At 37.2% G+C, this 22222-nt stretch overlaps 2 protein-coding genes and 1 long non-coding RNA gene across 8 annotated transcripts; 2 read left to right on the forward strand and 1 right to left on the reverse strand.

Annotated features, from left to right (window-relative positions):
* The first annotated feature begins 6760 nt into the window (after positions 1–6760).
* Positions 6761–14042, forward strand: LOC103980555 (plant cysteine oxidase 3). Of its 5 annotated transcripts, none has more exons than XR_010485799.1 (8): positions 6761–6908; positions 7606–7766; positions 8716–8878; positions 10483–10683; positions 11450–11568; positions 11658–11980; positions 12646–12798; positions 13341–14042. XR_010485799.1 is itself a non-coding variant. In XM_065102851.1 (6 exons), exons 1-6 carry the CDS (start codon positions 6788–6790, stop codon positions 11745–11747), a joined length of 855 nt encoding a protein of 284 aa, XP_064958923.1. In that variant the 5' UTR covers positions 6761–6787; the 3' UTR covers positions 11748–12075. The 5 variants fall into 5 exon arrangements, 3 of the variants coding, with proteins under 3 accessions (XP_064958923.1, XP_009395266.2, XP_009395267.2); XR_010485800.1 differs by having other exon boundaries at positions 12701–12798; XM_065102851.1 differs by lacking the exons at positions 12646–12798; positions 13341–14042 and having other exon boundaries at positions 11658–12075.
* Positions 14043–15355: 1313 nt separating this feature from the next.
* LOC135609510 (protein trichome birefringence-like 19) lies at positions 15356–17963 on the forward strand. Its single transcript, XM_065102853.1, has 2 exons — positions 15356–16197; positions 16965–17963. Exons 1-2 carry the CDS (start codon positions 15607–15609, stop codon positions 17784–17786), a joined length of 1413 nt encoding a protein of 470 aa, XP_064958925.1. The 5' UTR covers positions 15356–15606; the 3' UTR covers positions 17787–17963.
* Positions 17964–18514: 551 nt separating this feature from the next.
* On the reverse strand, positions 18515–20184 carry LOC135608908 (uncharacterized). 2 transcript variants are annotated; one of them, XR_010485641.1, is made up of 3 exons: positions 19885–20184; positions 19374–19814; positions 18515–19026 (listed from the first exon to the last, which is right to left on the reverse strand). It is a non-coding gene; the product is annotated as an uncharacterized LOC135608908 (long non-coding RNA). The 2 variants fall into 2 exon arrangements; XR_010485640.1 differs by having other exon boundaries at positions 19345–19814.
* Between the last annotated feature and the right edge of the window lie 2038 nt (positions 20185–22222).

The following is a 22222-nucleotide window of genomic DNA, read 5'->3' on the forward strand; positions in this document are numbered from 1 at the left end:
GGTAGGCTCGGCGACCGCGAGTTCTGATCTCGAGACGATCTCCAGTGTGAGATTGCTAGTATGATGAGAGCAGCTGCTATAAGGATCATTGCTGCAGCAAGACCTCCAAAGAGGTAAGGAATTGGAGTATGCCACAGATTGGATGCACTCATACTTGACAAGCTTGCAGGCCTCATTCCTCTCCTTTGATCTTATCCTTCCACTTCCTTTCTGTAAGGTTTCTGGTGTAGACATTAGAAGCTGAGATGTGGGCTATTTATAGATGACAGGTGGTGGTGGTGGTGGTGGTAGTGGTAGTGGTAGACACAGTGGAAACAAGTACTTTAGCATGGAATGGATGCTTCCACTTAGTTCTTGTTTACATTTTACCTCAACCTCCAACTAATCCTTTTGTGATGTGCTCATTAATTTATCCTTTTTGTCACTGATTTGCAATATCTCTGTGAGGTCATCCTCTCTGGTGGATGCTTGCATGGACTGCAACAACATAGTGCATAATATTCTCTTCAAACAAAAGGGAAAATATCTATTGCTTGATGCAAGTCCACACCAGTGCATGTACTTGTGTAGTTAGAACACAATCTTCAGATTAGTTCCTTAAATATGCAGGTGACTGAAACCCAAAGAGAGTTCACCAAAGCATCAAAGCTTTAGGATGAGTAGCTTTGGTTTATCTTTATTGTCACTCACAAAAGCAGCTCACTAATTCAAGTCATCTTTCTCACTGCACAAACTACATTCAAGCAAACATCTGTCTGTGTGTCTGAGTTCTTGTGTACAGTTCGCAGCTCACTCATGGACTCGGTGGAGAGCAATAGTTCATTTCTCCATGGTAAGTTGGACTGTTGGAGAGTCATATCCTTGTTGTCCTGGAAGTTAGCATATAGAGGGTGCACAAAGCCATGGCTGCAACTATTTCTCTCCTTTGAAGTTAGCAGAAGACTGTTGAGGTAACGCCATTAATGCGTTCTCAACAATAATAGAAGCCACCACAGAGAAACCGGATAGCCTTATCTTGTTGCCATATCCTGGCATCATCATCACCAGAACCCCACTCTACAACTTCAAGCCTCCGCGTCCAACGACCCATATCCAGTAACTCAATCTTTCCCTTGTGAAGGATTTAGATGGTGCTAAGCTTGAGGAAAGGAATATAGAATAGGAGACTCAAGTGCAAAGATTCTTGCCTCCTGATGTCTTTTTAGCTCATGGAGGAAGGTCTTGTCTCCAAACACTCACCATATGTGACTTGCAACCCTAGTTAAACTCTTAAAATAGATTTTTGGCTGACAAATAATGAAATCACTAACAATTCATAAGCAGCATTCCTTTATATATAAAATAGTCCTACTTGGATCCATTTGGCAGTTGTTCAGTGCATTAGATGCACTAATTTGAAAGCCAAACATAACATAATACTCTAAAGATTAATGTTTTGGAGGACTAAAGATCAATCATCTGAAGATAAACAACAGGTTAAAGCATCTGCTTTTTTAGAGAAGGCACATATTCTGAAACTGTTGCACTTCAAGAAGACATGCATGCCAGGATGACAAGATCTATATATCATGGCTCTACATGAAAACTAGATTACTGGTACTTTCACTAGAATATAATACTGTCACTTCTTAAAGTAATCCCTTGAGCTTATCTCCAAGTAACAAAGGCATCAAAGCTTTAGATTATTAGAGAGTATATGTTGCTTTTCTTTTGTCTAGAATGGCTGGTAGGTGTCTTCTTTATCTCACTTCCTAAACTTACTCATGGACTTGGTGGAGAATAGTTTACTGCAGGCTGCTATTTTCCACCTTCGAAGATGGCAGGACTGTTGAGGTAGCTCCATCGATGCATCCTCACCAAGAACAGGAGTACATGCAGAGAGCACTTGTGTGCAGAGTAACATAGGGAACCAAAAAGCCTTATCTTGTTGCCATACCATCATTACCAAAGCCACTTTACAGCTTCAAGCTTCCGCGTCCAACAACCAATGTCCAATTAAGCTATCATTCTCTTGTCAAGGATTTAAAGGTGATGCTAAACTTGAGGTGGGCAATTTAGAAGAGGAGACTTGAGGAGGAAGGCTTTTGCCTTCTATAACTGGCCCTTTTATCCTGTGGAGGAAAGACTTATCATTAAGAAACTTCAAGTTCTTTAGCATATAGAAATTTTCATGGACAATAAATTTTAAGGGGCAATCCATATCCATCATAATCTTTGTTTTATAGAGGTATATTTAGTAATTATATATATGTAGTAATGAACAGATTTATGTCATATCTAGAACAGATCCACATGGATGATATTATTTTGATCATTAAAAGTTTAATTAGGATTAATTTAGATATTTTTACTGGTGCCTCTGCTATTTAATATTAACAAGTTATTAAGCATATAGGAATTTTCATGGATACAGTGTTGCCAAACTTGATCCATTATAGCCCACAGATGGTGCAATATAAAAGATTCCCAAAAGGTGATCCATATCCATTACTACATTAGTTTCATATGTAAAAGGGAAATATACTAAATAATTATATTAATTTGATAAAAGATATGTATGATATAATGATTTGTAGTGTTAGGATTGTACGTTAGTAATAAACAAATGTTCTTGTCATAGGTGGAAAATATCCCCATGATTTATATTATGTCATATTCACGATATTATTTTGATTGATAAAAAATTATTTGGACTTAATTTTAACTTTAGCTATCAAGATAATTTTTGAAAATAAATGTTTTAGGCTAAGAAGAATCATGACCAAATACATGAAATATAATCTTTGAAATACTATTAAAAAATAAGGATGTATTTTAAATAGATGAATAAAAAAATATTGTAATATTTTAGTTATCTTAGATGCATCATTCGACAAAAAAAAAAATAATAATGATGAAGATATTATTGATAGAGAAAAATTTAGATGTAAAATTTGAGAGAGGCAACAGAGATATTTTGATTTATTTATATTCCCCTTAGATTTAAAGAAAAAATATTAAATAATTAAAAGGTCAATAATTCTTTATCGATCAAAGTGCTGGGATTAAAAAAATAATATTTTTCGAAGGTTAGAAATAAGATTTAATAATATAAAAGATGGTCTCATTCAAAAATAAATAAATATTGCTCTAATAGAGAATAAAATGAAAAAATATATCATGTAACAAATTATTCAAAGAAAATTAGTATTTATTGTGGTTAGATGATGCAAGTTGATTAGGATTAATAAGGTGAGAAGAGTGAGTTCACTAGGAACAATAAAAAAAAATTATTTATATAGAGTTCAACAATTGGAAGGAAAAATAAGGTTGTTATATAGAGGTGAGGTAATAATGACGGGACTCCCATGAGTCTCTCTTGACTACTCCAACCCCAGAGTTTGGTGGAAAACTTTCAAATCATGTAGTAAATCAAGATAACTATACGCAAACAATTGAGGGTTAGTGACCAATGATTGTATTATAGGCGAATAAAATATCGAATGACTAGAAATTTTATCTTCATAATTTTAGAGCAATCATCAAATCCAAAAGTAATATACAAATCTAGGGAGTTATGGAATCTCACTAAAGCCAATGAGTATAGAGGAGATCAGTTGGAAGTCATTTATGCTTAACCCCGATCTTCAAGAAAGCATCATAGTATATGATATGTTGGCATAACTTCCCGTGTCTACTAAAATTCTTTTTATCATTACATTGGTGATCTTGAGGTGACCACCATAGCATCATTATGATGAGGATCAATGTGCTCAATCTCTTCTTCCTTAAATATAATCGGAGGATCTCCTAAAGGGCAAAATCTTTTATATGGAGGGTCCCTCACATAATTATTTTTGGATGTGGAATTGGTTCTCTAAATATAGGTCCCCACACAATGATATCCACCTAACACTCAATTGAGCTTTGTAGGGGGAAGGCTCTCGCACCCTATGTAAGTAACGATTAAGCTTCCCCTTCTAGATGAGCTCCTTGATTTATAATTTTAAATCGTAATAATCTTATGTGTCATGCTCATAATCTTGATAGGAGTAATAGTATTTTGAATGACTTAGATGAGTTGGAGGACCCCCGTAAAGAGTGGCGGGTGTGAAGCAACCTCTTCTCTTTTATCTGCACGAACACTTCGGTATGCAACGTATTCAGTGGCGTCAAATCTCTACAAGGGGGTCCCAATCAACCCTTGGTTTGTCATTGTGGGGGGCACTCCAAATTGCCCACTCATGAACTCCTCTCCTCCCTTGGGACTTTCTTAGGTTCAGAGTTTCTTTTTCTTGTAATTATGGATTATACTATGATATGACGATTGGCCTCCAGCAGGAGCTCTAGAAAAATGGTCAGCAGTCATATGATAACTAAATAAAAGAACTTCAAAAGTTGATAGTTGTCGATATAAGCGTTAATCAGAACAGATGGATTTAGGTGAGTCACCGGTCTAACTTCATCATGAAATCTTTTTATATAACTAGCAAGGGACTCTTTGTTCATTTGTTGAATTTCTAAGAGAGAGATAATTGGTTTCTCTTAGAAATAGTTAGTTTCTTTAGTATCTTATAGCAAATAAAATTTAACTAAAATTCTTTTACTAGTTATCCAAAAGATGAGATGAATTTAGGTGAAAACTTTGAAAACCATTTCCTTGCTACACCGCTAAGAGTGGTCGGAAAAGTTTAGCACATAAAAGAGTTGGCCATCTCAAATAATATCATTTGGGAAGTGAAAGCCTTGGAATAGACTCTTCCATTATGCTCTTGACAATTGAGGACTTAAGATAGGTGTAGATTTCAGGTTACTTTTCCTGTCTTATATCTCTTTTAATATCCTCGAGCCACGGACCTTAGCATCCTAGTACGGTTGAGGAGGTGGAACTTATGAGGGGTGAATTGAAGAGTAAATTTCTGGTTATGACTCGACCGTTGGTGGGCCTGACTCTACCATCATGCTAGGGGTAAGGATGGGTGGAAGCACCGGAGCAACGAAATGAGGGGTATGAGGATTTTAATGTGTTCCTTATTACAATAATTAGGTTCGTTAGGAGAGATATAGAGCAAGAGACTAGAATACCCCTATCAAGAACTAGACTTGCTAAGTTAGACTATAAAAAGTAGAATGGTGATAGTTTGGGCAAATGGAGCTGTTGGTTGGAAAAGAGGTGGGTTAATTGGTGGATCCTAGAATAGTCAGTAAAAAAGTTGGCGATTAGGAAGTTAGAGGATAGGAGCATGATCAAACCCTTGGAGAACCGAAACCAAGGGGTTTGATAGAGGAGCATTCGACACCATCGAGCTCGGCCCTCTTGGATCGTTCAGTATATTCAATTGGTTAGCCTCATCCGAGTTCGACTTTAATGGTCTCGCAAAATTTTCTCGAGACATGCTTGGCATCCCTCCTTCTAGTGCTAATATATTAAATCAAATTTTGATTGTCCAAGTTGGAGAGGTGAGTCAAATCCAACCAAGGCTTATTCCAAGATTATCTGAGTTTTTACTTAAGATTCCATAATACATCAGTCTTGCAAGACTAAGTCAGTTCCCGAGGTTAAAAAGCCTGAGACTATTCGGATCAGACGGATTAGGCAAATTAATCAACAAGACCAAGAAGGTGAATCTCCAAAATATATATCTTGGGAGTCTCTTTTATAAGTGGTTTGAGAACCATTGCATTCAACATCATTGGGCATTAAGAGGGGACGTGCGACATTTTGGATGAGGGCATGGTATAACGTTCATCCCTCCTACGATTCACGTTGCTTAATTGTGCTTTTCTTAGGATTGAATAGTCAAGTATTCGACCACGTATGATTAATTAAGTTTATATGTCTTTCAATTCGACTATCACTCGTCAAGAGAACATAACTGACAAGTTATTACGAGGATTCACTTGTCAACTAGGTTTTAACTTATATGTTTGTCATGTCAATGTCTTCCAAACATAATTAACATGTACCCTAATCTATATTAAGTGGATTGGGTTGATTTAAGAGTTCAGTAATGCTTAAATTCAGGTATATCATATTAAAATTAGATTAGACTCAAATTTGGTTCATTATCCCAACACTAAAATGCTTTAGCAGCTTAAATCATTTTCAATCATATCGTTAGAACACACTGCATCGTCTCTTTATAGTGTAATAAAAATAATAACCAAAATTCTGATCCAAAATAATTTTCTTACAGGGGACATCATTGCACCAATAGAAAATAAAAATAAGAAATAGCTTATCCCAGCATGTAACAACTGCTTCAATGCAAGTGCGGGGCTTTATATATATATACATACATATATACATATATATATACATATATATACACACATATATATATACATGTATATATATATACATATATATGTATAAATATATATGTGTATATATATATATATATATATATATATATGTGTGTGTGTGTGTGTATATATATATATATGTGTATATATATATATATGTATATATATATATATATGTATATATACATATATATATACATATATTTTTTTATATATGTATATATACATATATATATATATACATATATATATATACATATACATATATATATATATATACATATACATATACATATATATATATATACATATACATATACATATACATATACATATATATATACATATACATATATATATATATATATATATATATATATATATATATATATATATATATATATATATATATATATATATATATATATATATATGTATATGTATATATATATATATATAGATGACATCCATAGAAAAGAAGAGGCGGGCGTTTTGGGGATTCATGGCGAGGGGCTCGTCAGTGCAGGCGCTCTACGAGCTCTGCAAAAAGACCTTCTCGCCTTCGGCCGCCGCTTCCTCTCCTCCTCCCACCTCCGCCATCCGAAAGATAGCTGCCCTCTTGGGTAAGCCTCTCTCTCCGCATTGTTCCTCTCTTAATGCATTTCATTTCTTTCCGTGCTTGTGCCGTGTTGCTTCTCTACTGTTTTCCTCTCAATTTCAATTGGATTTCTCTATTGCGAAGATTTTTCTCATCGAGTCTACTCAATTTGAGGACTTTGATGTTTTTTTCTCCGACTAGCATCAGAAACCCTAGTCCACAATCATATCATGTATAAAGGAAAATTAAAAGAAAATTTCGGAATACTTGGATCTCAATCGACGTTTAGGGTACCTGGATGGCGTCAGTAGTTTCAATCTCGATCATTTTACCAATGCATGTCTTTGTGTTTGTATTACCGTGTTCTTTGAAATTTGCGATAGGAGTTTTTTCTTTTGGATATTTAACTAAAGGAAATGAAACACCATACAAGTAGGTTTTGTTGTTTGTGTTTGTATACGATGCATGTGTTTGTATCCATGATCTCTTTTTATGTCAAAACTGTTGTCCTACTTGGTGGTCTACATATTTTTGTGCACCAGTTTTGATCGACTCAAGGCTTGAATGGCCAAAAACATAAATAATCATTGAGGTTATTTCTAGCAGCTTCCGTTTGTGAACCTTAGACACTGTTCTCTTACGTTAAGATAAACCGAAAAGAAGTCATTTCTGTTTTATCATTTTTTAATCACTGGTTCTTGAATGGTATTTATGCTGTTCAGATACAATCAGTCCAGTGGAAGTCGGACTCAAAGCTGATGATCTGGAGGATGATAGGGGTCATGGCTTTTTTGGCTCAAGCATATATAAACATTCAACCAGGGTAGCTCGATGGGCTCAACCGATAACATACTTGCACATATATGAGTGCAATAGTTTTTCGGTAAGTTTCAATCGACCAGTCATGTTTGTCTCTGACTTGAAATTATTTTTATATCTGAGATTACAGTTTCATTTGCTTAAAATTTATATTCTTGATCATGATGAAGACATTGAGATTCTTGCAATAAACATTTGACTAGGTGTAAGGCAACCAATTATTGATGAGCTGTGCAGTAATATTATCATTATTGTGAGAGGCAAGAGGAAATTGCTTTATTTTTATCAGATAACCGTTGCAGACCCTCGCTGGCAAGAGCCTTTTGCACTGAGCTTGTCTATTTTTATGACTATCCTTTTCAGTTGAATATCAAATTTTGATAACCTAAGGTTTGTACCATTTTGACATGGAGCAGGGTTCTTAAAGTCAGAAAATAACTTTTATGAATTGGTCACCTTTCCTTTCCTAAAAGGACATTTAAGTGATATGATTGTCTGTCTATAATGGAAACGAGCAGAAATCTGATACTTACCAAATTAAGGGCTGGAATTAATCAATTTTATGGCTATCCTTTTCAGCTGTATATCTAATTTTGAATAAAATAAGGCCTGCTACTATTTTGACATGGTGTAGGTTTCTCAAAATTGGAAAATAACTTTGATGAAATGGTCAGCTATCCTTTTCTGAATGAACATTTAGATGATGTAATTGGTTGAGTATTAAGGCAAACAAGCAGAAATATGATACTTATCAAATCAAGGAATGGGATTAGCCATCATTTGTTACCTAATTAGAATATTTTTTTTAGTACTCCTTTAAATATATTGGGAAATAATGTCAGATGAATGAAATTTCTAGAAAATAAGAAAACAAGACCAAGATCTTATTTGATGAAATAGTGAATAGTCCGATAGATTAAAACTTGATAAAGTTATTTACCTATCTGATGGTCTTCATTTCTCCATTTCTTTTGTATAATACTAGGCCCTTGATCTTTTATCTGTTGATGCAGATTGGTATATTCTGCTTGCCCACTTCATCTGTTATTCCACTTCATGACCATCCTGGGATGACTGTGTTAAGTAAGGTTCTATATGGTTCTATGCATGTGAAGTCATATGATTGGATAGAGCCTGCCTGCTCGACGCGAAGTAACAAGCCAGATGACTTTCCTGGTCTGCTTTTAAGTTTTTAATAAATATTGCATTTCTATCATAATCCTGGATACTGTTGATGTTGGTTAAATTGTTTGATGTTTCTTGAGCCAGAAAAGGGTCTGATATTCTGAAGGGATTTTGACTTTTTTTTGTTGAATTGTTGACGAACAGACTTTAACAGACGTGTATGGTATGATAATGACTGAAACATAAAGAGTCCAGTTTTCACATGTCAAACCTTTACTTTCAATCTTTATGGAGGTAATATATTGGTTGCTATTTTGACTTTTTTTGTTGAATTGTCGACGAACAGACTTTAACAGACATGTGGATGGTATGATAATGACTGAAACATAAAGAGTCCAGTTTTCACATGTCAAATCTTTATTTTCAATCTTTATGGAGGTAATACACTGGTTGCTAATGCAGTTTTTCAGAGTTATATTTGTGTTGGCTTCCCCTTGTTTATTCTGTAGCAGTTTTGGTTTTAGTATATCTGAATACAGATATGTTTCTGTCTGTTGACATGTGTGTGAATCCATGGAATATATGTACTTGAATCTGTACATGAACATTTTACCAAACTTAGTTATGTGGTTCTTAGTATGACAACACATTATCACTCCTTTTATAACTTTGTTAGATTTTGATTTATGAACAAAGTGAGAGGATATTGATGTAAGCCTTGATATTAGTTCCCATCTCAAACTATGTGCTCAACCATCCTCCTGCAGTTTACAGACACATACATCACAATCCCAATTCCTAATGGGCTCAGTTGGAGTTGGATTCCTTCACTCTAATAGTATTGGTTAAATCAAGCTTCTAGGGTGTATTTCTAAATTTTTCCGGCTTAAATCTAGTATAATCTAACTAGACTATTCAGCAGAATTAAGAGGTCTGAGGACACTGCAAGCTTGAATAATTTTGTCATCTGTAGCTGGTCTTTATATATATGTATGTATGTATATGTATACATACATATTATATATATGCATACATATTATATATATATATATATATACATATATATATATATATACATATATATATATATATACATATATATATATACATACATATATATATATATACATACATATATATACATATACATATATATATACATATACATATATATATACATATACATATATATATACATATACATATATATATACATATATATATATATATATATACATATACATATATATATATACATATACATATATATATATATACATATATATATATATATATATATATATATATATATATATATATATATGACACAGGGCTGGAATTGCTAATTTTATTTCTTGTTTCTTTTTCATGCACTTTTTTTTGTTGGGTGGGGGATGGTGGAAGGATTAATACCAGGAAATAAGAGCTGCATCTTGGTATTAAAAGACAAAACAAAGAGTAATCTGAACTGCCTGCATTCTTTTCTGCAGCTTTCTATGATACTAGGTTTGCTTGTAGAAGCTTGCTTTTGTATATTGGAGATCTTTGTAGTTCCATTTTATTTTTCCGGGCAAATTGTGTGTGTTTTCACATCATGGTTTAAAACATAATCTTTAGTTCCCAAAAATGTGTTTCAACTTTTCTTGTTTGTGCAGTAACATTGGCAAAATTACACATGGACACTGTTCTGACAGCACCATGTCCAACCACTGTTCTATTCCCAAGAAGTGGTGGCAACTTGCATTGTTTCACTGCAGTGACTTCTTGTGCTGTTCTTGATGTCTTGGCTCCACCATATTCTGAGGAAGCAGGACGGTGTTGTACCTATTACCATGATTACCCATACTCCACTTTCAGTAAGTAAAGATAGCCAATCTTCACCAGTGTCTGCTTTACCAACTCTATACTATAGTTGATATTTTGTCATTTGAAATAAATAAGCGCAACGTTCGCTGATCTACAAACAGATTTTTTTGTTTAAAGTATTTGTAGAGATTATGATTATGAATACATGAATCTATGCATATTGAAATTATGATCATGAATACATTATGGTGCAAAGATCTCTGTGCTTTCATATGATCATAATGCTCAGCCAATCCCTGCCTGAAGGATGAAATAAGGGGAAAAGAATATAATTCTAACCTGAAGCTGTGTAGCCCCCTCCGATCGACTTGTGCTTGTGCACATGTACACCTGATGAAAAGGCATGGGAAAAAAATTAACCAGTTATATATTATAAATGCTAGACAAAATCCTCTTTATCACCAAAAAGGTGTTCAACAGTAACACTTTTGAAGAAACAATTGGCTTTGTGCTGATAGTTTATCAATTTTTATATGAACGAGTTAGTTCTAATATGAAGCATGTTGGCCTTTATGTATTCATGACTATTGTAAATATATACTCTGAAAAAGAAACTTTTGCTACTATCAAGGCTATGGAGCTTTCTTACTTGATTTTAGAAGTAGTTGAATGATGTCACATGGAGGAAATTCTTGACCGAACAACTTGGTTGAATTGACCGGAGGCTTCCATTTTAATTGTTTATGAAACAATTTGTGAAAATTGTCCTTTGTTTCTTCGGAGAATCGATAGTATGTGACAAGTTTAATTTGACAGCTCCTGTGAGTAGAATTTTAGTGAATGAGAATGAAGATGAATATGCATGGCTTGAGGCTATAGAAGCTCCAGATGATCTTCACATGCGTTCAGGCAGATATACTGGACCAGCTGTACAGGTATAGATTCAGTGCTCCTGAGATATATGAATACTCAAGCAATGGCCTTATTAATCTTGTGATGTGTGTTTGTATGCTGTTGGATTGAGTTCCTAACAACAGGAAGAGTCATGGTTTCCAGGATCATGCACTGTAGTCTGAAGTATTATCCCTTCTTGGTGCACATCAAGCTACAGTGAGAGCAACTCCTCCAGCATGAAAGAGAAGATGACAGCTCAATCTACAGGCCTAATCTGAGTTGAAGAACATTGGTCCGATATAACAACCTTATGCATGCTATGGTTTTGTTTTGCTACCACCGAATGAAAGTTTCTTATTAATTTTGAACTGGAAAGCAAAACGACTGTGTTATCTTTGCATGTTGCAGTTCAAGTTCCCTTGGTCCAGAATCAGACTGCTAAGTTAGCTTCAGGTTGTTTCTAACTTTATGTTCGCAGACGCATGTAAAAGATCTAGGACACTATTTTTATCTTGCAAATAAATCGGTGAAAGAACTTTGAGCCACAATGGCAACTCTTCTAAGCTCACATTATGGATGTTAATTTATTCATTTTGTCGGAAATTTATTTCTGACACACTGATAATTTTACTTAACCATGTGGATGCTCTTAAATTTGTCATTCGTCTTAAATTTCTTCACTGATTGGAAGCTGGAGGAATGTAAGGAGCACTAAATCCCTCCAAAATATTTATAGTGACTACTGATTAGTTTTGCTGGGCAAAGCTAGTACTTAACTGTTCAAGTGTATTTATTTATGACCTCTTGCTAAATTCTGATGAGAGATACTGAGTAGATCAAACCAGCTGACTGGAAACTCTCAGGACTTTTGATTGTTGTATTAGATTTTTATTGGTTTAGGATCTTCTTTAGTGCAGAATTTGGTTGTTTGCTGTTCCACCGGGTCATTGTGCATGCTATTCCAGCTTTGTGCCTGCCCCTTTTTGGCTTCATGCCACTTGCAATCCTTTAAATAGATGTTGGCCATTTCACATAATTGTTCTACAGATGCTTCAGCTTAACATCCAACATGTGCAGGAGGCTATTTTGATTGCTTAGATACTTTTTGTTGTCATTAGGTCAGATTGCAGCATTTGGATCTGACTTGAAGTGTATCATTCATGTAACCCACAGAAGCATATGAAAGAAGAAAAATCATGGTGGTATTTTGAAGTAGTGATCAATTACATGGAAGGAAAAAAAGACCACCCATTGCAGAGAACATACTAAATGTAAGTATGATCTTCGAGCTGCTTTTTAGGTCTGATGCAGACATGGGTTTTTGTTTTTTTGACAAAAAGGGATTGAAAATTTAACACAAGATCCCTGACTTTGTTGACCAAATCTTCTGATCTTTATTATACTTTAAAATCTCTATGACTTAATAATATATATTGGTGTCTTTATTAAATAGCTAATATGCTTCGATTATGAAGTTTGTACCTCATAAAATAATATTGATCATCCTAAAATCTCTTATATTATTTCCTGTTATGTGCATATATCTCATAACTTGATATGGACATAGTTTTAAAAGACATGCATGCCAGATTTCATATGTCAATTTCATATTTGTTCGCCAATATATATTGTTCTATGTGTTACTCATTTACAATTTCATATATCCTTCCAAAACCACAAAGGTTATGAATATATATATGTGAAACAATTCAGAAATTACAAAACCATCATGTTAGACACTTTAACTACTGCAACTTGAAAGTAAACAATCCTTTAATATTATTTTTCCTCCTTGTTGTTTTCTTGACCGCAGATCAGAAGAAGCATCACTTAAGCACACAAGGGAAGTGGGTTGGAATCGGTCCAGTTGTTGCAGCTAGCATGACAGATTCTTGTTTGGTTCGAAGCTCATTGTCACCTTTAATCATGCTTGGTCTTTTCTCTCCATCGCACCGGTGGCAATGGGACTTTGACAGAGGTGATGACATGCAAGGTGCACCAAACACCAGTGATATCTACTGCCTACCTGTACAAGACGCACACCTTGTACCTAATTTCTTCATCATTCATTGATGCTGAGACCATCATGTTGCATGGATTCATCTTGAGATGGGACCTCGGTATCAGCAGTGCTGTCGGCAGCCGCCAAAATATTCTCACGTCTCTTCGTCCAAAAATGCACCGGTGGAGCGAAATGGAGGAGGCATTGTTCATGTGGTTTTGAACTGTGACAAGGTAATCTCCCTGGAAAAGTCATGAACGCTATAATCCTCAGGGAGTGTGATGGATGAGTGCTTCTCCTTGTCATGGCACAAAGTCTCTCAGAAAAATAATGCAGGAATTAAAATGATCGATCACTGTCGATTCAAAGCTTAAGCTCTACGAGTCATGAAAGGTATGGATTTGTAATATTAGAGTAGATCTTGGTGAATCTTGCATTTGACCTCTGTCTCATCAGCAATATTTGCTTGTGGTTGGACACATACTAAATCGTATAGATCAAAGGCTGTTGGCATGTGTGGTGTTCCTTTTTCTTATATCCCACCTTTGTTTTTAGCCAAACGGACGGGAATCTAATTCTCCCCTCCCAACTTATAAGTGAACTATCTTTTGTTTATGTCCTTTCTTTTTATCCCTATTCTCTTGGTTTAGCTCACCCACCTCCTAGACTCTTATTATGACACCTTAGAACCCTAAATTATGACCATTACATATGCTTTGTGACACAGAAAAAATTATACCTTTTTTTTGTACACAAACTATCCTTGCACTCTTATTTCTATTCTCTTTTTAATCAACAATCTTAGAACTAAAATTATGCTTCACCCAACACAGTATGTGCTTTTATATGATCCTCAACTCTCTCTTCTCTAACACTCATTCCTATTGCAACAGAGGATGAAAAATATGTCAGATGAAGAGCCTAAATAAGGGTGTTTTATCATATAATGACTCTCCTATCAAAGACAATTTTGTCAAATTATTTATGGTTGGATCGCAAAGTATGATTTTTCAAGGAGTAATATCATAATAAATCAAGGGTTGTATATAAATTTAACTGAGCAGGGAATTCAACTCCTTCAAGCACTTGTAGAAAGAAAAAGAAAGAAAAAACTTGATAGCTATGCTACCAGAAGTAGGGGCATAAAGAATTAAGCCACACTAAACTATGTCCTCCATTTGGTGGAAAGCAAGGAATCAAATATGATATGTCCTCCCTGATTGATAGATGAATTATTTAGCATTATTAATCAATTAATAGGCCCTGGTGAATTCTTAAAATAATTATATGTTTTGTGGCATTATCATACAAAAGAGACTGATGTAACTCAAAAACTTCTATTATCATATGGTTAATCTTCATTAATTGACCATTAGCATAACAACATTGAGACTTGAATTGATATTAGTACTCCTCTCAAAATATTGAGAAACATTAATGGTGAAATAACTGGTGGAGATATTAGTACTCCTCTCAAATTCAGTAATAAACTTGAGTTTATTGGATGGAAGATGACAGAAATGGAATGCATGCAATATTAAATCTTGAAGGGTCAAATATACAATGTGTGAGAACACATGTTTCTGGATTAAATACCCTTCAAATAGGGTTGGTATCTTATCATCTTTCTACTTGTATGTGGTGACATGGACATGATTAATGTATGAGCCTACACTCTTAGAAAGTTTTCATTGTTTATGGATTCCCCCACCAAATATTTCATCCGTAATCAAACCTGCGTCTATAATAAGATATTGACTCCTTTTGCATGCTTTACTTTCCTCAACTTGTTCTTATTATGTATTCTTCAGTACCTTTCAGAAACTCTCTTTCTCTCTCTCTCTCTCTCTCTCTCTCTTTCTGTTTTGAGTCTGTGGAAGGAGTAGGTGCTTTGGCAACTTCATGACTGAACATTCTAACAACAGCTTAATTTTTTTTTGTTTCTGTACCATACCATCCTGATTAGTTCCTGTACATGCAAATTATTTGGGCAGGAGAATAGGTTTCTTCTTCTCTCTCAAGCTAGCCACTGTGGTCTTTTGCAGCATGGACAACTATAAATGGAGAGCTGCAGCATATGAGGTGGGAGAACCTTCTTCTTACACCATATCATATCATGAAGCCTTATTCTCCAGAGCTTCAGAATGGGAGCAGCAGAACAAGCCTGCAGAACACCCCCAGGATAGTCCTCCTCCTCACTGCCACCTTGTTCCTCCTCACCATCATTCCTCTCTATCTCTTCCCTTTGCTAGCCACATCGTTCGCATGGAGAAACTTATCCTCTCCACCTTCCTCCCCTTCTCCTTCTCTTTCTTCTTCCTCTTCCTTTTCATCTTCTTCTTCTCGTGACATGAGCCGTGACGCCATGGCTGGTGTGACGATGGCCAAGAGCTCATGTGATATCTTTAGGGGGGAGTGGGTGCCCAACCCTAACGCGCCTTACTACACCAACGAGACGTGCTGGGCCATCCATGAGCACCAGAACTGCATGAAGTTTGGGAGGCCGGACACGGAGTTCCTGAAGTGGAGGTGGAAGCCGAACGACTGCGATCTGCCCATCTTTAACCCGGCGCAGTTCTTGGAGCTCGTCAGAGGGAAGTCACTGGCCTTCGTTGGAGACTCGGTGGGGAGGAACCAAATGCAATCCCTCATCTGCCTCCTGCTCAGAGTAAGCCCCTCTCTAATCTTTGTTCTCTCACCTTCCACTCGAAGAAGGAAGCTGTATTATGTTCATAGGCATCGATGGCCAGAATGACTCACCACCCTTAAGCTGAGCTGAACCAATCAGCACACTGCACAAAGAACTTCACAGCTACAGTGGAAGGTTGACATGAGAGGGGAGAGGGCATAGATGTCATGTGCTCTATTCACTTTTTGTAGGATAGTATCCTATGGAATTTTTGTCAGTGATGATAACTAGTCCTCAACTCTCAGTAGCATACTTTCATCTATATATATATACATATATATATATTGCAAGGTTATCTTGTAGCAAGTATACAACTTTAAGATCATTCTTTGTGCCAATAAGCAGTCAGTTGGTGGAAGGTAAAAGCTCAAATCTTTTGCTAGAAAAATATTTCACATTTATATTAACTCAATCTATTGGGTTTGGTAGGAGGAGGACAAAAGAGTTGTGTATCTTTTCAGCTTATAAATAGGAAGGTTAAGCATTTTAACTTCAGACTAGCCAGCAATGGACTTTTGTAGTGTTCCATAGATATATCTGTCCTTTGTTCTTTTATTTCTACTTGGTTAGAGCCTAACCATCCTTTGTGCATAGAGCAATATTATTTCTTGGCCTGTAGGGGTGGAGTGGGTACCCTTTCCCTGTCCTAACATTTCTGGTGTCTTACATGCATACACTAAAATGTAGAGCCAATCACATATCATCTTTTCGAAAGGATTTCCATATATGCTTCGTTAAATTTATAGGTCACATATGCGGTGGATGCGTCGGTCACTGAAGATGAGAAGTTCCGGCGGTATCACTTCCCGACCCACAACTTCACGGTGGCCAGCTTCTGGTCTCCGTTCCTGGTGAGGGCACACGAAGCCGACCCCAATGGCCCAACCCTCACCGGCCTCTTCAACCTCCACCTGGACCAAGTGGACACCAACTGGACCACCCAGATGACGCCGTTCGACTACGTCATCGTCTCCGCCGGCCACTGGTTCTTCCGCCCCACCATGTTCTTCGAGGCCGACCAGCTCGTCGGCTGCCACTACTGCCTCCACCCCAACGTCACCGACCTGACCATGTACTACAGCTACCGGAGGGCCTTCAGGGCCGCGCTCCGGGCCTTCAACGACCTCCCGGGCTTCAGGGGCACGGTGTTCCTCCGGACCTTCGCGCCGTCGCACTTCGAGAACGGCGAGTGGAACAAGGGGGGCAACTGCGTGCGGCAGCGGCCGTTCCGGGGCAACGAGACAAGGATGGACGGCTACAACCTGGAGATGTACATGGCGCAGCTGGAGGAGTACCGGGCGGCGGAGGGCGAGGGGAAGGAGAAGGGCGTCAGGTTCCGGTTGCTGGACACCACGGAGGCGATGCTACTAAGGCCGGACGGTCACCCGGGCCGGTTCGGCCACCGCCCCGACGAGAACGTGACTCTCTACAATGACTGCGTCCACTGGTGCTTGCCGGGGCCGATCGACAACTGGAACGATTTCCTGCTCCATATGCTGAAGAACGAGGGTGGCAGATCAGCCGCCGGCCGACGATCCAGGAACGACAGGAAGTCCACGATCAAATAGGTGATCAACATTGCTTCTCTTTTTGTTCTTAGAGCACGTAATTTGTATTTTAATTAGTATACCATACTGTGGTCTACATGAATTTTGGTTTGTTCTTTCTCCATGCATCAAAAGGTTGTAGAAAGCTGTGTGATAAGGCATTACCGTGAGACCAATGTCAATAATTGTTGTGCTGAAGCTACTGCTGCCTTATCACCATTAAATAAGCCTACTTCATCATTGCTTGAAGACTAAGCTTTCATCAAACATGTCCTTACAAGACTGCTTTAAACACCACAGCTCTTTAACTTTACAGGACTCCTGAGATCACATTGCTAAAAGACTGCTTTAAACACCACTAAGCTTCTTAGTTCTTAACATTACTCACTACAAGAAAAACTGGGTTTACATCTCTCAAAAAGCTTCATCTTTGATTCATAAATAAACTTGTAGTTACTAATCAATCACAACAACTCAATTTTCACATAATAACTAGGAAAAAATTAGAACGGGCTGTACTGAAAAGAATAGCTTACTAAGCAAATTTGCTCATTTAAAGATGCTTCAGATCTGAAGCACTAATAATAATATAAAAGAACTTGATGACCAGTATAATCAATCAGGCTCTCTGTGCCCCCACAATGTCCTAAAGATAGATAGGAATGGCATGAAAGCCCCAAGAAAAATTCCTCTCAAAGAATAATCATCAAGACTCATAAAATCATACAGGAAGATAATAAGGAAAAATAAGAGGAAACTTACTTTTGAATTAAGTGGAAGATGTTTTACTTGCAAACCAATAATACATTGCCCTCAAGTGTTAAACAACCAGTGCAGTGTACCAGTTATCCAACTAATACATAGTCAACACTCAAAGAATACAAAGTTGAACTGGTGTTGAGAGTAAATAATATAGTTAGCTATGCTTGGCATCCAACTACATTTCTTACATTCAGAAAAGATAGAAAGAAAACTATCAAATATGATAATAAAAAACCAGCTTTTCATCCTGGCTGTCTGGCATCAATGCATGAGACCATTTCAGCTGCATATGGGGTCAAGTTGAATCTTACATGAAATAATCATGACTTAACCAATGGCTGGCTAAACTTCAGAGCATTATTTGCTCTCAGTCATAGATGTAATTAACCTCCAGATTGTTGTGTGCTCTCTCTGACCATGCACATTACAGTCATCTAGTGTGTATCAAGGATATCTCCTGTCTTGCCCAAAAAATTCAGAGGCTGGCACAGAGTCAACACTGCAATAAACCCAATTCACAAAGTCAACAATTTCTGATGACAGGAATTTTCTGCATACACGACTTCTAATGATGCAGTATGAGATTTCACAAATCATGAAGAGCAACAAGAGATCTTCCAAGACAGGTGAAGTTGACACCCAAATCAGCAAAATAAGAATTCTCGTGGAATTTTTACCAGCAACATCATCAGTAGGGATTTCGTTATCTAAGAGTCGTACGCTACCATAACTGGAGAAAATTTTCCAGTGTCCCGAGTCTTTTCACCCAGAATTTGGGAGAAGTAACGAGAAACATAATCATGTAGCTAAGTCAAACCTTCAAATCACGGAAGACATCTCAATCACCTTCATAGGAAACCACGCCCTTCTGTCCATTAGTATGATCAGCTTTACTTCGTTTTCCCCACTTATTCCTCCCGAAGCCATGTTAAATCCATCTCACAATATCTGCCGCTTGCCCGTTCTTGACGACTTACAAAACAGATCCAGCTTCCTAGCTAAAATTGATATTTTAATTCATCATCTGGATAGAACAGCAAACTGATAATATCCCAATTAGCAAGATTTAGTACGAGAACTAAACCAAATTGGAACATACGTACATAGTTAAAGATGTCTATTTGACAACTACAGGCATCCAAACAGAATGGGAACAGTTTATTGCGCAGAAAGAAAATTACTTTCCTCATCCATCAATCATCAAGCTCGAGCCCTCCATCACTCCGTACCGATCTTTATGTTTATGGCACTATTATTGCCGACTCAAAAATAGCCATCACCTCAGATCTGCAGAAGTCAATCAAGATCTGCAGCATCAACTGGGTCACATCAATCAACGCTACCATCAAATTTGTACCTTTTTTCTCCCAGTCTCTGGTGCAAAGAATAGAGCTAAAGGAGAGATCCCAACGAATGGACGGCGAAGGGGGGTCGGGAGACGGGTCGATGTGGAAGTCCGGATGCTGACGTTCATCGACCTACTCCCCCTTCGAACGCATAGAAAAGCAAGAAAATGAACGGACCTGACCACCGCCACGAGAGAGACTAACAGGGCCAGTAAGAGATCGATGAACCGCTGCCCCCAGAGATCAATAGACTCGAGAGGACGAGGAGGAGGAAGAGGGGATCGGAGATTGGAGACGTGCGTCGATCGGGTCAAGCAGAGCCGTCGGATCCAGGTTCCGGTTCGGATCAGTGGCTCTCGCCCGCCAGTTTGGACATCGAGATTCGGTCACGCGAGTCTTGCGTTGATGGCGAGTTCAGTCGAAAAAGACGCGAACGGTTCGGACCGGCCTGGTTTACCAGGTAATTCCACAATCTCGACGTGCGTCGATCGGGTCAAGCAGAGCCGTCAGATCCAGGTTCCGGTTCGGATCAGTGGCTCTCGCCCGTCAGTTTGGACATGATCTTATTTATTTTTTTGATATAATTTAACATTATATGATCTTATTTAATTAAATAAATATATTATAGATCTGATTGGATTCTAATTATGATTATCGATCAATAGGAAAAAAAATATTTATGATATACTTCCTTAAGAGATGTATTTGATGAGAAAACTAATCACTTATTCTAGATTTTTTACTCTCGACTATAAAAAGACAAAACCTCTTAGGGGTATACCTTGCATGACACATGATTAAAAATATTGATTTATTCTTGTCTCTTTTTATTTATTATTTTATTATTTAAAATAGTCTTATGATGGATATGAGACTGAAGCAAATTCTTGATATTTTCTATATTTTATAGATTCATTCTATAAATACTATTCATAAATAGTGTTTAAGTGTATAGATGCCTTCGAATTTTTTATGATCTGATTTATAAATTCTATTTTAGGGTACATGTGATATTGATAGGCTCCATAACCTAGAGGATTAATTTTGATCATGGCTTCAAAAACATTTTGATTTCAAAATTGACGGACAATTTCAATTCAAATTACTAATTTTTTTATTATAGTTTAATTAAAATTTTAAAACATAAAAAAAATTAAAATAAAAAATAAAAAAATAAAAAAATTGATAGCTTTAATTAGAACCGAAACCAGCTATTTCAGAATCTTTCATGATCGATTTCGATTTAATTTGAAATCGACGAAAGATTGATTTGGTTTCGATTTTAACCCAATTCGAATTCCGATTCGAACCAAACAATTATGAGCTTCATCATAATCATAGTTTCTCATGAACTTAGTTTGAAACAAAATCAAATAGTAACACCCAAATGCTTCTTCTAAACTTACCAAATTGTCTTGATGGACTTGACAAATATAGGCCATAGATTGGTAGCATAAATGTTGCTCATAAAAAGTTGCATGTCTGAGTAGTAACACACCAAACCTTTATATTTGGTTTTCTTCTTATTTTCAATATTTACAAATAGATGATGTGAAAAATAGGATATATATATATATATATTAAGAGAAAACCCCTTTAAAGTTTCAGGGATTGTTTGGTAAATTCAGTCACTCTCGGCCCTAAAAGGAGGAGAAACGAATGAAAGCGGAAACCGCAATCTTTTTGGTTATCCGTTTCGCTTCGCTCTGCGTCCCTCCGCCTCTTCCTCATCCTCTGTTGCTTCCGTCGTCGATTCTTCTCTCTCTCGTTCTTCAAGGAAGAGAAGGTGGCCGGGCCTTCGGGAAGCGTTGGTCGGGATTCGGACCGGTTGACAGCTCCTCGCTGTGGGGTGGATGGCGTCCTCGGGTTGAATCGCTCGGCTCTCGCGGGTGATTGTCCGCATGCAAAAAAAAAAAAAAAAAAAAAAAAAAAAAAAAAACCCTCGTCGTGTGGTCCCGGCCATGGCCCCTCCGACGAGCAAGTCAGTCCCGAGAAGGATTGTTAAGAGTTGTCCTCCTTTTTTTTTTCTCCCCTCGGTGCGGAGGGCGGCCCGAGGTTTTTATACTGTTGCAAGGGGGTCGATCGTACACGGGTTAGCGTAATGGACACACCAGATAGTGCCTCGATACAGATTCTGTTTTGGCGTGTGGGGATGGTGCCGTCCCGGGTTTATCGGGACGAGACGTGTCAAGCGACGCCTTGGGGTATGGATTCTGACGTGGCGCGTCGCATCGGCTGTGACGTGTCCGGGGGGCAAAATATACCTTATCACTTCTACCCCCGTCAAGACGCGTCGTGGGGTCCTCAAAGGGTCGGGAAGCGTGTCTGGGTCAGAATGTTACGATTGTG

The sequence above is a fragment of the Musa acuminata genome, chromosome BXJ2-4 (genome assembly GCF_036884655.1).
Source record: "Musa acuminata AAA Group cultivar baxijiao chromosome BXJ2-4, Cavendish_Baxijiao_AAA, whole genome shotgun sequence".
NCBI lineage: Eukaryota > Viridiplantae > Streptophyta > Magnoliopsida > Zingiberales > Musaceae > Musa > Musa acuminata.